Source organism: Elgaria multicarinata, chromosome 3 (assembly GCF_023053635.1).
Source record: "Elgaria multicarinata webbii isolate HBS135686 ecotype San Diego chromosome 3, rElgMul1.1.pri, whole genome shotgun sequence".
NCBI lineage: Eukaryota > Metazoa > Chordata > Lepidosauria > Squamata > Anguidae > Elgaria > Elgaria multicarinata.
In genome coordinates, this window is record NC_086173.1 from 102546147 (window position 1) to 102561522 (window position 15376).

Consider the following 15376-nt stretch of genomic DNA (forward strand, 5'->3'; position numbering starts at 1 on the left):
CACCATTGGTTATTGTGTTGCATGAACCTGTCATGGCATTCAGGTTTCTGTATGTTTGTGACAACTCATACCATTCAGGTTACAGGATGTCATAGGCACTCATTCTTAATTAATTATCTGCATTTTTTTCAAAATCTTTCATGAAAAACCATCATGGGTACTCAATTATGCTGGAATAAGCAGATAAAATTTAATGGCAGCAATTAAAGTGAACATTCTAAAATTCTTAATTTAATGTAATTCCAGCTCTTATTAAAAAACAACTCTGCTTTGAGTTGCATATTGAAAATTAGCTAGAGCACAAACTCTTAAGAACTGAAGTATGTGTTTTAAGAAACTTCCACCAATTACCAAATGATCTTGAATAATATTTAAAAATACTGTTTGGCTTTAATAATAATCCAAAACTGAAAGATGTGATCTTAATTTAGGATGCATTGGTTCATATTTCCAGCCCCAAGTTTTGTAACTTAATTAGAGTTTAAATTATTATGATAAAATAACTATGTTAAATATTTAATAGATCATGATGGTGTTATGTTTAGATCCCAAAATATGTGTTTGTGTACATATGAAAGTGCATGTGTAGAGAAAACAATTGTGAGATACTTATATCCCTATTCCTGAACTTGCACATTTCAACAGCTAATTATTTATTTATTTATTTATTTATTTATTACATTTTTATACCGCCCAATAGCCGAAGCTCTCTGGGCGGTTCACAAAAATTAAAACCACAGTAAAACACCCAACAGTTTAAAACACAATTACGAAATACAGTATAAAAAGCGCAACCAGGATAAAACCACACAGCAAAGTTGATATAGGATTAAAATACAGAGTTAAAACAGTAAAATTTAAATTTAAGTTAAAATTAAGTGTTAAAATACTGAGTGAATAAAAAGGTCTTCAGCTGGCGACGAAAGCAGTACAGTGTAGGCGCCAAGCGGACCTCTCTGGGGAGCTCGTTCCACAACCGGGGTGCCACAGCGGAGAAAGCCCTCCTCCTAGTAGCCACCTGCCTCACTTCCTTTGGCAGGGGCTCATGGAGAAGGCCCCCTGTAGATGATCTTAAGGTCCGGGTAGGTACATATGGGAGGAGGCGTTCCTTCAGATAACCTGGCCCCAAACCGTTTAGGGCTTTAAATGTTAATACCAGCACTTTGAATTGGGCCCGGACCTGGACTGGCAGCCAGTGAAGTTGTAAAAGGACTGGCGTAATGTGATCTCGCCGGCCAGTCCCTGTTAATAACCTTGCTGCCCTGTTTTGCACCAGTTGAAGTTTCCGGACCGTTTTCAAAGGCAGCCCCACGTATAACGCATTGCAGTAATCCAAACGAGAGGTTATCAGAGCATGGATAACTGTAGCTAAGCTATCTCTGTCCAGATAAGGGCGCAGCTGGTATATCAGCCTAAGCTGATAAAAGGTGCTCTTTGCCACTGAGTTCACCTGTGCCTCAAGTGACAGTTCTGGATCCAAGAGCACCCCCAAACTACGGACCCGATCCTTTAGGGGGAGTGCAACCCTGTCCAGGACAGGGCAAACATCACCTCGCCGGACAGAAGAACCACCCGCTAACAATACCTCCGTCTTGTCTGGATTGAGTCTCAGTTTATTAGCCCTCATCCAGTCCATTACCGTGCCCAGACACTGGTTCAGAACAGCCACTGCCTCACCTGGGTTTGATGAAAAGGAAAGGTAGAGCTGGGTATCATCCGCATATTGATGACACCTCAGTCCACATCTCCGGATAACCTCCCCCAGCGGCTTCATGTATATGTTAAACAGCATAGGGGATAAGATAGAGCCCTGCGGAACCCCATGGCTTAGGTGCCACGGCACAGAGCAATAATCCCCCAGCACCACCTTCTGGAATCGGCCATCCAAGTAGGAGCGGAACCACTGCAACGCAGTACCTCCAACTCCCAGCTCAGACAACCTATCCAGAAGGATACCATGGTCGATGGTATCGAAGGCCGCTGAGAGGTCCAGGAGAACCAACAGGGTCGCACTCCCCCTGTCTCTCTCCCGACAGAGGTCATCCCACAGGGCGACCAAGGCAGTTTCCGTTCCAAAACCAGGCCTGAAGCCCGATTGAAATGGGTCTAGATAATCCGTTTCATTCAAGAGTGCCTGGAGTTGTCCTGCAACCACCCGCTCAAGCACCTTGCCCAGGAAAGGGATATTAGCCACCGGCCTATAGTTGTTAACATCCTCCGGGTCCAGATTAGGCTTCTTCAGGAGTGGTCTAATTACCGCCTCTTTTAAAGAGGCCGGCACCACTCCCTCTCTCAAGGAGGCATTTACAACCTCCTGGACCCAGCCGGCGATCCCCTCCTTATTTGATGTAATGAGCCATGAGGGGCAAGGGTCAAGCACACAGGTGGTCGACCGGACTTGGCCAAGCACCTTGTCCACATCCTCGGGCCTCACTAACTGAAACTCATCCAATAAAACTGAACCGGACGGCGCTCTGAACACCTCTACTAGTGGAGCTGCATTAAGTGTGGTGTCCAATTCATGACGAATCTGAGCGACTTTATCTTCAAAGTGCCGTGCAAATTTGTCACAGCGTGCTACCGAGGGTTCCACCATCTCTCGCCCTGGCCCAGAGTGTAACAGGCCGCGAACCACCCGGAAAAGCTCCGCCGGACGGCACTGAGAAGACGCAATGCTGGTGGAAAAGAACTGCCTCTTTGCCACCCTCACCGCCACAGAGTAGGCTCGATAGTGAGCTCTAACCCGTGTTCGATCAGACCCAGCACGAGTCTTCCTCCACCTGCGTTCTAGCCGTCTCCCCTCTTGCTTCATCGCCCTCAGCTCAGGTGTATACCAAGGAGCTGACCGGGCTCTGCTCAGAGGGAGAGGACGCTTGGGCGCGATCGTGTCAACCACCCGAGTCATCTCTGCATTCCACAGAGCGACCTGGGCTTCGACAGGAGCACCGGCCATACCAGCAGGAAAATCCCCCAGAGCCCTCTGGAATCCATTAATGCCCTGTTGTCTTTGAATAGGCTACTTCTGAGATACTTGCAACATTTTTTTAAACTTCATTTAGTTTAAAAAAAACCTGTACTCTGCTTTTCTCTCATTATAAGGAACTAAAACAGCTAAAACTAATAAATAGAAATAAGTAATCAGAACAATATCAAAACAACATAATAAAGTACTATAATCATAAAATCAGCATCAGAACAGACAACAGCAGTCAAGAAAATTGAGGTCTTCATTATTTCAACAACAACAACAACAACAACAACACCTCCTTCCAAAGTCTTCCTTAAAGAGCCAAATCTTCACCTGGTGTTGAAAAGTGTATATAATGATGAGACTACATTAGGGTTAGACAGAAAGTAGATCTCCAGAGGTTTTGGTCTTCAGCTGCCAGCATTTCTGACCATTGGCCATGCTGACAGGCTTCTGGGATTTGAAGTCCCAAACATCTGGGGATGTACCTTCTGCCCACCCCTAGACTATATGAGCTTCCTGTGGAGTCTTTCATAGTGTTGGCTCCACTGCTAAAAAAATCTACTCCACAGCCAACCTGCTGAATCTCGATTACCCAGAAGAGCTGGAGGGAGGGTTAATGTGGGAGAAGGCAGTCCTTAAGATACCCAGGTCTCAAGCCATTCAAAGGCTTTAAAGGTAAGAACCAGAACCTTGAACCGGGTCCAAAATTGAACAGGTGGTATTGCAGATCAAATAGGACTGAAATTATATGTTTCAACTGGCCTGTCTCAGATAATAGTCTCGCAGTAGCATCTTGAAACATGTGAAAACAGTTACTTGGCTTCTCATTTTTGTTCTGTAGGTTGCTAACTGTGTTTTAATTGCTTACCTTAGGAGACAGATGTAATTGAGGAGGTAGAGATGATGGTGGAGAGTCTTCTGGATGTACTTTTACAGACTCTGCTTACTATCATGAGTAAATCGCAATCTCAGGAGGCGGTAAGAGGGCAGCGTTGTCCACAGTGCACAGCTGAAATCACTGTTAGTAACTAACAATCAGGTTCTATTTCCTGCTTATCTAACCTGCTCCCTTTCCCCCAACCCCTCATCACCATCTTCACCTTATTACCATCTTTCCCGCATTAACTTTTATCTTCTTTTAAACTGAAAATCACTGTCTTGCATTTCTGGAGTAAAGTTAAGCACAGCAGTCATGCTGCTGCTCATTCACTCAAAGAAGACTACCTTTTCTAGATCATGTTGTTAATGACTTGCAGGGTATTTCTATCATAATTGAAAATTATCAGTGGGTGTCTTAGTTAATGCTTAGTAATTATGAACAGAATGATCCCATTTGCACATTTATCCTTTGAAAGATTCTATTTGCTTCATCCTTTTTCTCACTAAAATGAGAATTCCTTGGTAGAGAAGAAAATTATTTTGCATTGCATGCTGAGAAGGATATAGAAAAAAACCAATACATTAACTTTAGGAGGAATGCTAATATCTTGGAGGCTGAACCATTTTAGTTCTGCCTGAGAAGAAAGAAAATTATATTTCTTCTACATTAAAGGGAAACAAGGCAAATTCTCACCCTAATTTTTCCCCTCTTAAACATATCGGGGGGGTGTTTATTGGGGGGGGGGGTGTTTTAAATTATTTTATTTGATCCAGATTCTAAGTATCTTATCCAGAACAATCCAGTATGAATTTACAAATTAAGTGGACTTGATAAAAAAGACCTGATTATAAATCCATGCATTTGTGCTTTCCTTTCATTAGCATTGGAGCATTTTCAAATCCCACTCCTTTTTTCCTTTACCCTAAAATTCATTTTTATGCAAATTGTGCATGTGATAATTCTGCTAAAATAATTCTTCATTGGGATTGACAGGGAGAATATGTGTCCTGTCTTTTGTCTCTACTTCGTCAGATGTTGGATACTCATTTCCAGCATTTACTGGACAATTTCCAAAGCAAGGATGAGCTAAAGGTAAGACTTATATTTTGCACTTATGTCTCTGATCTGGTGTACATCTTGTTACTATGGGAATACTGAAAAATATCTCCCCCCACAATAGTGAACAATTCCCTAGCTTAAGCATTTGCAAGTACTTTGAGTTTATAGATATCACAGACACAAATTCATCTTATGTTACTTGGGTTAGGCTGCAGTATTATACACCTACCTGAGAGTAAGTCCCATTGAACTCAGTGGGGCTTACCTCTGAGTATGCATGTGTAGAATTGTACTTTAAGTCATGGACATGACATGCAGGAATGTTCCCATTGCTTAAAAATGCTGTGTAGGAAGCTGATGCAGATTTGTATGCCAAAGATAAATCAGTTGACAGTTAGATATTGTGACAGTGCCCTCTGCAACACACATCAAATCCCCAAGCCGTAGAATACTTTAATGTAGTACAATCCATTAATATCCACTTTTCAGCTGGTAGCTAAATGACATAGATTTCAGTAACCAATTAAACATATTGTTTATGTTTGCCCTCTTTTTCTACTGATAGTGTTTTGTATTTTTGTTATAATAGAAGTAATATTACTGCTATCATAATGTTTTAGGTGCTTTCAGATTTGTGGTTTTATGATTTGTAATTACAGTAGGGCTGCACAACCCTCGGATTCAGCCTCAGATCTCCAAAGCCTTGGTGGCCATTTTAGGATGGAACTGCCATTTTAGTGCACGGCTCTAGACCCTGCTGTGTCTGCTAGCATCTACAACTCCCAGCATGCATTGCCTGGGAGGTGTCCTGAAGAAGCCTGTCTGAAACCAGCCACTTTTGCTTATCTCTTTGGGCAGAGTGCCCAGACTGGGAAGCACGCCAAGAAACAGCAAACACAGCAATTAAGGAAGTAACTGATAACGTGTATTGGTCACACAACTGAAACAAAAATACATAGAGCAATCGTTTGTTGCTTACGCAAAACACACAGGCAGTCCATAAAGCATTCCAGATGTCAGTGAGGGTACGAGAGAGTCACGAAAGTCCATAAAGCCAATCCAGGTTCCAAAGGGCAGGAGAGAGTCACGGGGTCCAAGAAGTCCAGAGTCCAAAACAATCCACCAGGAACACGGCACAGTCAAGGGTACACGGTCCAGAGCTTCTCCCAGGCAAACCAGATAAGCTCTGACAAATTTGTTGGTCTGCGAACTGCTACCTAAATACACCAGCTTGGCCTCACAGCTGTTCCTTGTTCAGCTGGCGTTTATTAGCAATCCGCTTAGATCGGCGTAAAGCCTCCTTCTCTGCCCTTTGCTGTTTGAACGAGGGCACGTGTAGCAAGTCTGTTTGCTCCTCTTCTAAGTCTGCACTGGATGAGGCCTCTGCTGGCTGTTGATCAGCCAAGCTGGTACTGGGTCCCGCCTGTGGCTGCTCATCCCCAGAGTCCTCATCCTCAGAAAACTCACCGTTCCTTACACTACTCCCCTCTCCATAATCCCCTCCTGCTGCCCTAGCTGGGCCTGGCTTGGAAGGGTAATTAAGGTGAAAGTCCTGCACCAAGAGAGGAGCATGCACATCCCCAGCATTCTCCCAGGAGCGCTCTTCTGGCCCATAACCCAGCCAGTCAATTAAGTACTGCAAACGCCCTTGATGTTTCCGTGAGTCCAAGACTTGTGCCACTTCATACTCCTCCTCCCCATCCACTAACACTGGGACTGGAGGAGCCTTTGACCCAGCATCCGGCCTCACCCCTGCTGCTGGAACCAATAGAGAGCGGTGAAACACAGGGTGAATCCGGAAAGTCCGAGGCAGCTGTAAGCGGAACGCCACCGGATTAATCTGTGCTGTTACTAAAAATGGGCCCATAAAACGCGCATCCAACTTCCTGCAGGGTCGATGCCGTGGAAGATTCCGTGTTGACAACCACACCCGGTCACCAACCGTGATTGCCGGCCCCTCCTGCCTCCTCCGATCAGCGCCCACCTTGTAGGCCTCTTTGGCCACCTGCAGCTGCTCCTGCACCATGGATTGCACTGCCTGTAATTCCTGCAACCATTGGTCTGCTGCAGGAACCCTGGTAGCGGGCACCACCGCCGGAAACCACCGTGGATGAACACCGCTGGTTGCAAAGAACGGTGTCTGCTGCGTTGAGGCGTGCACAGAATTATTATAGGCGAATTCCGCCAAGGGAAGCAACCCCATCCAATTGTCTTGTTGATAGTTAGAGTAACATCGCAGATATTGCTCTAACGTGCCATTTGTCCGTTCTGTCTGGCCATCTGTCTGCGGATGAAAGGCTGATGACATATGCGCCTTGATGTCCAAAACCTGCATCACCGCCTTCCAAAAACGTGCCGTAAATTGCGCTCCCCGATCCGAGACAATCCCCTCCGGTAGTCCATGTAACCTGAACACATTGTCCACGAACAACCGAGCAGTCTCCTGGGCGGTTGGTAACCCCGGACACGGGACAAAATGCGCCATCTTTGAAAAAAGATCGACCACTACAAATATAGTGGTGTGTCCCGCAGACAATGGCAAGTCTGTAATAAAGTCCATTGAAATCACCCGCCATGGACCCACAGGTGTAGGCAACGGATGTAGCAAGCCTGCCGGTCGCCCCCTTATGTCCTTTGCCCGACGACACACCGGACAGCTCTGGACGTACCGAGCCACATCCGCTTGCACCCTCGGCCACCAAAAGTCTCTAGATAGCAGGTGCAAAGTCTTGTATATGCCAAAATGTCCGGCCGGCCGGCTGTCATGGCACAGCTGTAACACTGAGTCCCTACACACCCCTGCTGGCACATACAAACGACCCCGGTGATATAGGAGCCCGTCTCTCATGTGAAACGGTGCCTTGGCCCCTTCTGCTGCATGTTCCTGCACCAACGCGTCCTGCCCCTGCACCTGGCGAATCTGTTCCCGCAAAGTCGGGGGCACCTGCGTCGCTGCAAAATGTTCGGGTCGCAGGATCGTTGACCGCACCTCCCTCTCCGTCTGCGCTGCATACTCCGGCTTGCGGGACAAGGCATCAGCCTGGCGATTTTGGGCCCGAGGAATATATTTCAACCGAAAGTTGAAACGCCCAAAAAACAAAGCCCATCGCTTCTGCCTTTGTGTCAGCTTCCGGGCCGTTTGCAGATACTCCAGGTTCCGGTGATCGGTTCGAACCTCCACTGGATACTCCGCCCCCTCCAACAGATGACGCCACACCTCGAAGGCCGCCTTTACTGCCAAGAGCTCCTTCTCCCAGATCGTGTAGTTTCTTTCTGGTGGAGTAAGCTGCCTAGAAAAAAACGCACAAGGCAACCACCCAGAGTCTGCTGTACTTGCCTGTAGCAGAACTGCACCTACGGCGACATCTGACGCATCCGTCTCCACTACAAACGGTTTACGTGGATCTGGATGCTGCAAAATTGGGGCTGCCGTAAACCGCTGCTTCAGCTGCTCGAAAGCTACCTGTGCTGCCGGCGTCCACCGAAACCCCGTCTTGCCCCTCAGCAACTGGGTGATGGGTTCCGCCAGAGTCGCGAACTCCGGAATAAAGCGCCGGTAAAAATTCGCGAAACCCAAAAAGCGCTGCACCTCCTTTCGAGTCCTAGGAGACTGCCAGGACAGGACCGCTTCGACCTTGGCGTGATCCATCGCCACTCCTTTTGCAGAGATCTTATAACCTAAAAAGTCCACTTCCGTGAGATCGAACGCACATTTGTCTAATTTGGCGTACAACCTGTGCTCACGAAGTCTCTGCAAGACTGCCTTAACATGAGCATCATGCGCCTCCTGATTGGGGGAATAAATCAAAAAATCATCCAGATAAATAATAACAAAGCGATCCAAGTAGTCCCTGAAAATGTCATTAACAAAATGCTGAAATACGGCTGGGGCGTTGCATAACCCGAACGACATCACCGTATATTCATAGTGCCCATATCTGGTCTGAAAAGCAGTCTTCCACTCGTCCCCTTCCTTGATTCTCACTAAATTATAAGCCCCGCGAAGATCTAGTTTGGTAAAAACCTTCGCATGTCGCAGGCGCTCCAAAAGTTCTGGAATTAATGGTAAGGGGTAGCGGTTACGCACTGTGATGCGGTTCAGGCCTCTATAATCATTACAGAGACGCAAATCCCCTGTCTTTTTGCGTACAAAGAATACGGGTGCGCCTGCAGGCGACTTAGAAGGGCGAATAAACCCCTTCTGTATGTTGGTCTCCAAAAATTCCCGTAAAACCGCCAACTCTGGTTCCGAAAGGGAATAAATGCGCCCTGCTGGTATAGAGGCCCCTGGTAACAAATCAATAGTGCAGTCATATGGCCTATGCGGTGGAAGCCTATCCGCCTCCTTTTTGTCAAAAACATCCGCAAATTCAGCGTACTTTGTTGGAAGATCTGCAGCCGCAGATCTTGGAACCGCTGCCACGGCTGCCTGCACCCGCTCTGGCCAACAATGTTCTTGACAATAGGGTGAAGCAAAAAGTACTTCCCGCCGACCCCATGAGATATGGGGATCATGCTGCGTGAGCCATGGCATCCCCAAAACCACTGCAAAATGTGGCACCGCGGCCACATAGAAACGTAGGTGCTCCACATGTCCCTGGATCTCCAGCTTCAACATCGTAGTCTGATGCGTCACCGGCCCTGATTTTAAAAGACGCCCATCAATTGTCTCCACCTGCCTCGGCTCTGCCAGCGGCTCTAGTGCGAAGTTGTGTTGGGAAGCAAACGCCCAGTCCATAAAATTGCTGGATGCCCCAGAGTCAATCATAACTCCCACTGCACACCCCTGAGCCTGCTCCCCTGACAGAGTTGCTGCGACCAATAGAGGGTCTTTTCTGGGTGCTGTCTGAGGCACACCTGCCTCTGCCCCAAAAATTCCCAGGCTAGCGACCCCTCCTAAGCCTGGGAAGTCCCGTTTCCCGACATAGACCCCTTCTGTCCCTTGGAAGGGCATACTCGAGCAAAATGCCCCCCAAGCCCACAATACAAGCACACGCCAGCCGTTCTCCTTCGCTGCTTCTCTGCCACAGAGAGACGTGCTCGCACAGCTCCCAGCTGCATTGGCTCTTCTCCAGTACAGGGCGAGACCAAGACTGCAGGTGCTGCTGCTGGCTCCACCACTGGCTCCACTTTCCACCCTGTTGCTCCTTTCCGTGCCAAACGACGTGCTGATAACCGAGCATCCATCCGGGTGGCTTGTTCGATAAGCAGAGCCAACGATGTAGATGGTGCTGAGCGTGCCAACTCATCCAACAGCTCCTCTGCGAGGCCATAACGAAACTGGGACTGGAGTGCACTGTCATTCCAGGTCAGATCTTGTGCCAGGAGACGGAACTGTGTAGCATATTCTGCCACCGACCCCTTGCCCTGACGCAGCTCCCTTATGCAATGCTCCGCTGTCTCTGCTTTCACTGAATCTCCCCAGATGGCTGTCATCTCTTTCAGAAACTCAGGCAGATTGTCAAGCAAAGGGCTATCCTGATTGAGATAAGGCGTAATCCATTTGCTTGCAGACCCAGACAACAAGGACACAATAAAAGCTACTTTGTGCCCGTCTGTAGCAAAATCCTCCGGTCGGACCTTGAAATGCAGTCTGCAAGTTGCAATGAAACTGTCCAGCCTTTCCTTTTCTCCTGCAAACCTCTCTGGCATCGCTGCAAAACATTTACTCCTACGTGGGAGCAGCGGCGGAGGCTGAGAAGCCGCAGCCATTGCCTGATTCACTTGCGCTTGGAGCATGGTGATTAATTGCGTGAGCTGGATCACCTGCGCAGCTAACTGCTTCTGCTGCTCCAAAAGGTTTTCCATTCTTATTTTTCTTAACAGAAAAAGTGCTGGTAAAACGTTGGTCAGAGCTTATTCTGTCCTGAAGAAGCCTGTCTGAAACCAGCCACTTTTGCTTATCTCTTTGGGCAGAGTGCCCAGACTGGGAAGCACGCCAAGAAACAGCAAACACAGCAATTAAGGAAGTAACTGATAACGTGTATTGGTCACACAACTGAAACAAAAATACATAGAGCAATCGTTTGTTGCTTACGCAAAACACACAGGCAGTCCATAAAGCATTCCAGATGTCAGTGAGGGTACGAGAGAGTCACGAAAGTCCATAAAGCCAATCCAGGTTCCAAAGGGCAGGAGAGAGTCACGGGGTCCAAGAAGTCCAGAGTCCAAAACAATCCACCAGGAACACGGCACAGTCAAGGGTACACGGTCCAGAGCTTCTCCCAGGCAAACCAGATAAGCTCTGACAAATTTGTTGGTCTGCGAACTGCTACCTAAATACACCAGCTTGGCCTCACAGCTGTTCCTTGTTCAGCTGGCGTTTATTAGCAATCCGCTTAGATCGGCGTAAAGCCTCCTTCTCTGCCCTTTGCTGTTTGAACGAGGGCACGTGTAGCAAGTCTGTTTGCTCCTCTTCTAAGTCTGCACTGGATGAGGCCTCTGCTGGCTGTTGATCAGCCAAGCTGGTACTGGGTCCCGCCTGTGGCTGCTCATCCCCAGAGTCCTCATCCTCAGAAAACTCACCGTTCCTTACAGGAGGGAGGGATTTACTGAGCACAGGAACAGCTGGGACTCGTGGCCTCACCGCTGCTATCTCCCACGCACTGGTACAATCACATACACAGCTGTGTCGTCCGGGATGCACAAGTCCCTGGAGGGGTCACCGTATGTTCCATGAGTGCCCCACAGCCACCTGCTTCCCTTGAGATCTGTCTGCAGAATGAATCCAAGGCTTGCACAGCTCTAAATTATGAATGAATGCTATGTCTTTAATATGTTGTATGAATGAATGCTATTTTTTTAATATGTTGTGAGCTTCCTTGGAAGGGTTTAATGCTGCAAGGTGGCTTACAAATTGCATAGATAAATTGCATCAATAGATCTGATGCAACGTAGAAGCAATATACTATATTACAGGGAAATGAAATAACACGTTTAAGAAAGATTTTCAATATTTATCTATCATATATTCACTTTTAGCGTATACTTGATAGATCCCTTAGTATCCTGCCTCTCTATCAAAGAATAATGCTCAAAGCAGCATTCAGTCTTGACAAATTTTCTATTTGAACAGCATTGCATTGCAATTCTTGTTTCAGCAAACAAGATCTCTTTGGATAGTCACTGATGATTGTTATTTTCTTTATTCATTGCATTTCTATACCGCCCAATAGCTGACGCTCTCTTATTATTACTTTCTTCCTTTTTACTAGGAATTTCTGCTCAAAATTTTCTGTGTGTTTCGGAATCTGATGAAGATGAGTGTTTTTCCTCGAGATTGGATGGTGATGAGGTTGCTTACCAGCAAGTGAGTGCAAACACATTTTAGAACACTGAAAATATTTTTTTCTGAGAATGATATGCTTTTCTTCCTAGATTTCACTTAAGTTCGAAATTCAAGGTTCTAGATTTAACCTTTAAGACCCTAAAATTATTGGGGTTGGGATAGGGAGAATCTACTCCTATATTTACCCCCACAAGTTGAACTCTATAAGTGGGCACCAATGTTGGGTGCCATAGCTATCTGAAGTAAGGTTAGTGCTTTTTCAGCATAGCACCCCTTTTGTAGAACTCCCTTCCCTTCTGTGAGCTCCACTGACCTGTCCAATTCTGGAAATTAGCATTTCCATTTAGTTTCCAGTTGTTTCAGGAACTAACTTCCCTTAGCAATAGGTGCTGCTAGCATGTGGGCAGCATAAGATACTGTCCACTGTGTTAATCCAGTTGTTTTTACCTTTTGAATTGGGATAATCAGTCAGGAAGCAATGGTTATTTCCCTATTACAGGTTCGTAGTTTCGGGTGCTCTTGGATCCAGAGCTGTCACTTGAGGTACAGGTGAACTCAGTGGCAAAGAGCACCTTTTATCAGCTTAGGCTGATATACCAACTGCACCCTTATCTGGACGGAGATAGCCTAGCTACAGTTATCCATGCTCTGATAACCTCTCGTTTGGATTACTGCAATGCATTATATGTGGGGCTGCCTTTGAAAACAGTCCGGAAACTTCAACTGGTACAAAACAAGGCAGCACGGTTACTAACAGGGACTGGTTGACAAGACCACATTACGCCAGTCCTTTTCCAGCTTCATTGGCTGCCAGTCCAGGTCTGGGCTCTATTCAAAGTGCTGGTATTAATATTTAAAGCCCTAAACAGCTTGGGGCCAGGCTATCGGAAGGAACGCCTCCTCCCATATGTAACTGCCCGGACTCTAAGGTCATCCTCAGGGGTCCTTGTCCATGAGCCCCTGCCAAAGGAAGAAAGGCAGGTGGCTACCAGGAGGAGGGCCTTTTCTGCAGTGGCACCCCGGCTGTGGAATGAGCTCCCTAAGGAGATTTGCTTGGCACCTACATTATATTCTTTTAGACGTCAGGTGACGACCTTTTTATTCTCCCAATATTTTAACAGTCTATAAATTAATTTTAACTTTGCTGTTTTAAATTTGTATTTTAAATTTGTATTTTTGCATTGCTGCTGTTTTTATCTTGGTTGTGCTTTTATATTGTATTTTATATTATGGTTTTATACTATTGTTTTGTTTTGAATTGTCTTACATTTGTAAACCGCCCAGAGAGCTTCGGCTATTGGGCGGTATAGAAATGCAATAAATAAATAAACTAATAAGCAATTGTTTTAAACTGTAGTAGAGAAGTTGTATGTTAATGATTAGAAATAATTTTCTAACTATACATGCAGTTCAAAATTTCAACAAGCTGCCTAGGGAAGTTATGGGATCTTTTTCGGTGAATGTGTTTTCAGGAAAACATTGGGAGTAGAATATGTCAGGGCTGATTTAGTTTAAGGATTAGTCTGTTTTAGCACAAGGGGTTAAGGGAACGATATTATGGCCCCTAGAGAGCATCCGAAGGGCCATAGGATAGTTGGATTCTCAGTTCTAAAGTCAGAGACAGCACTCCAACCTTAAAGTTGGGAATTTAATCAGTAAACAGAACGTTGATTAAAAAAGAGTGTGCATTAAGTTCAGAGTCAAATAAACCATACTGCATATGCAACACTTCTGAATGTTGTTTCTTTTGCTGTTTCAGTATAATAGTTACAACAGTTCAGTATCTGTCTCCTGCACTGCATAAGAATTTCACAGAAACCGACTTTGATTTTAAGGTAAGGAATGTCATTAAACCCTTTACAATTTTATTAAACTCTCAAAATTGCATCTGTTTTTAGAAACAGCATGTATTCTTAACTAATATGTATGCTACGTATTAATTTGACAACTAATAAAACATAAGCATCACAGTCCACCCAGGCTGTAAGCAAGTTGAAGATCCGTAGGGAAGGGAACCAAATCACTAAGAAAGAGTGCTAAAGCTAGGTGCGCTATTCCAGCATTCCAGTTGAGAATTTTTCTGTTGGTCTGAAAATGGGTGTAAATTCCTCCATGCCCTGGAGCCCAGGAGGGTCTTCCCCCCCACCCATCACCACCACTTGTAAGCTGCTTTGGTGAGTTACTCTTATAATCTTGTAAGTAAGTGTTTTTTCATTTTATTTTTAAAGCAAATTACTATTCCTGATTTTTGTCTCTGCATGGTTCTTTAATAAAGTTATTGCATTGGAAACTGGGGCCATGGCTACACCGGCCCTATATCCCGAGATCGTCCCGAGATTGTTCCTATGCATCTAAATGCCACACAGGGGATCCCAGGAGCAGGCAGGGATGATCCCTCCATTTTGCTGGAATAACCCTTAGGTATAGAAAGGGCCTGGATTTGATTCTCTTGCCTAGCCTGAAGTTGATATTATCCAGAACTAGACTGCTTGGCAAACTTGCTAACCTGGTTGTTAAGGAGGTTAAAGGGGGCTCTAAAGTTGAGTTCTATCTTTGCAGGGGAGAGGAGAGAGGTAGAAAGTCCAGTGGATTCCCCATTTTCATTTTTACAATTGTGAATTACAAACTTAATTTTCCTTTTTGAAGCTTCTAGTATCCCATGTCTTTCTCATAAGATGTTTAAAGTTGCTGCTATATACTTCCTATCTGTGAGACTGCCATTCTGTGTTCTATATTAAACTGAGCATTATGGTGTCATCATAGAAAATGGTTACCTGCAATCTTGCAAACGACTCTGAAACTATCCAGTAAAAGCACATTTTATCCAAAGTGAAACCAGAATAGAAAAATGGTACACTAACATCCTCTCTTTGAAAGGGGTTTTCAAACTTCTTTCTGAACATGTAGAATTTTTGGTTTTACTTTGTTCTTAGTCTACCTTCTGTTTGCGTCATTTGGTGCTCAGTGCTACTGGGTACTTTGAAGTGCAGATATGTCTTAAGAACATAAGAAGTGCCATGCTGGATCAGACTGAGTGTCCATCTATTATTATTATTGCATTATTATTATTATTATTATTATTATTATTATTATTATTATTTACAATATTTATGTACCGCTCAATTATCTAACACAGATTCCAGAGTGGTGAACATAGGTATAAACAGTAAAAAAAAAA

The 15376-nt window shown here is 45.3% G+C and overlaps 1 protein-coding gene across 1 annotated transcript in view; it reads left to right on the forward strand.

Moving 5' to 3' along the window:
* Nucleotides 1-15376, forward strand: part of DOCK3 (dedicator of cytokinesis 3) — a 243919-nt gene that overhangs the window by 160304 nt on the left and 68239 nt on the right. The window contains exons 26-29 of the mRNA XM_063121109.1: nt 3845-3991; nt 4845-4943; nt 12125-12219; nt 13958-14033. Of these exons, the coding sequence (XP_062977179.1) occupies nt 3845-3991; nt 4845-4943; nt 12125-12219; nt 13958-14033 (417 nt within the window). The remainder of the gene's footprint in view (nt 1-3844; nt 3992-4844; nt 4944-12124; nt 12220-13957; nt 14034-15376) is intronic.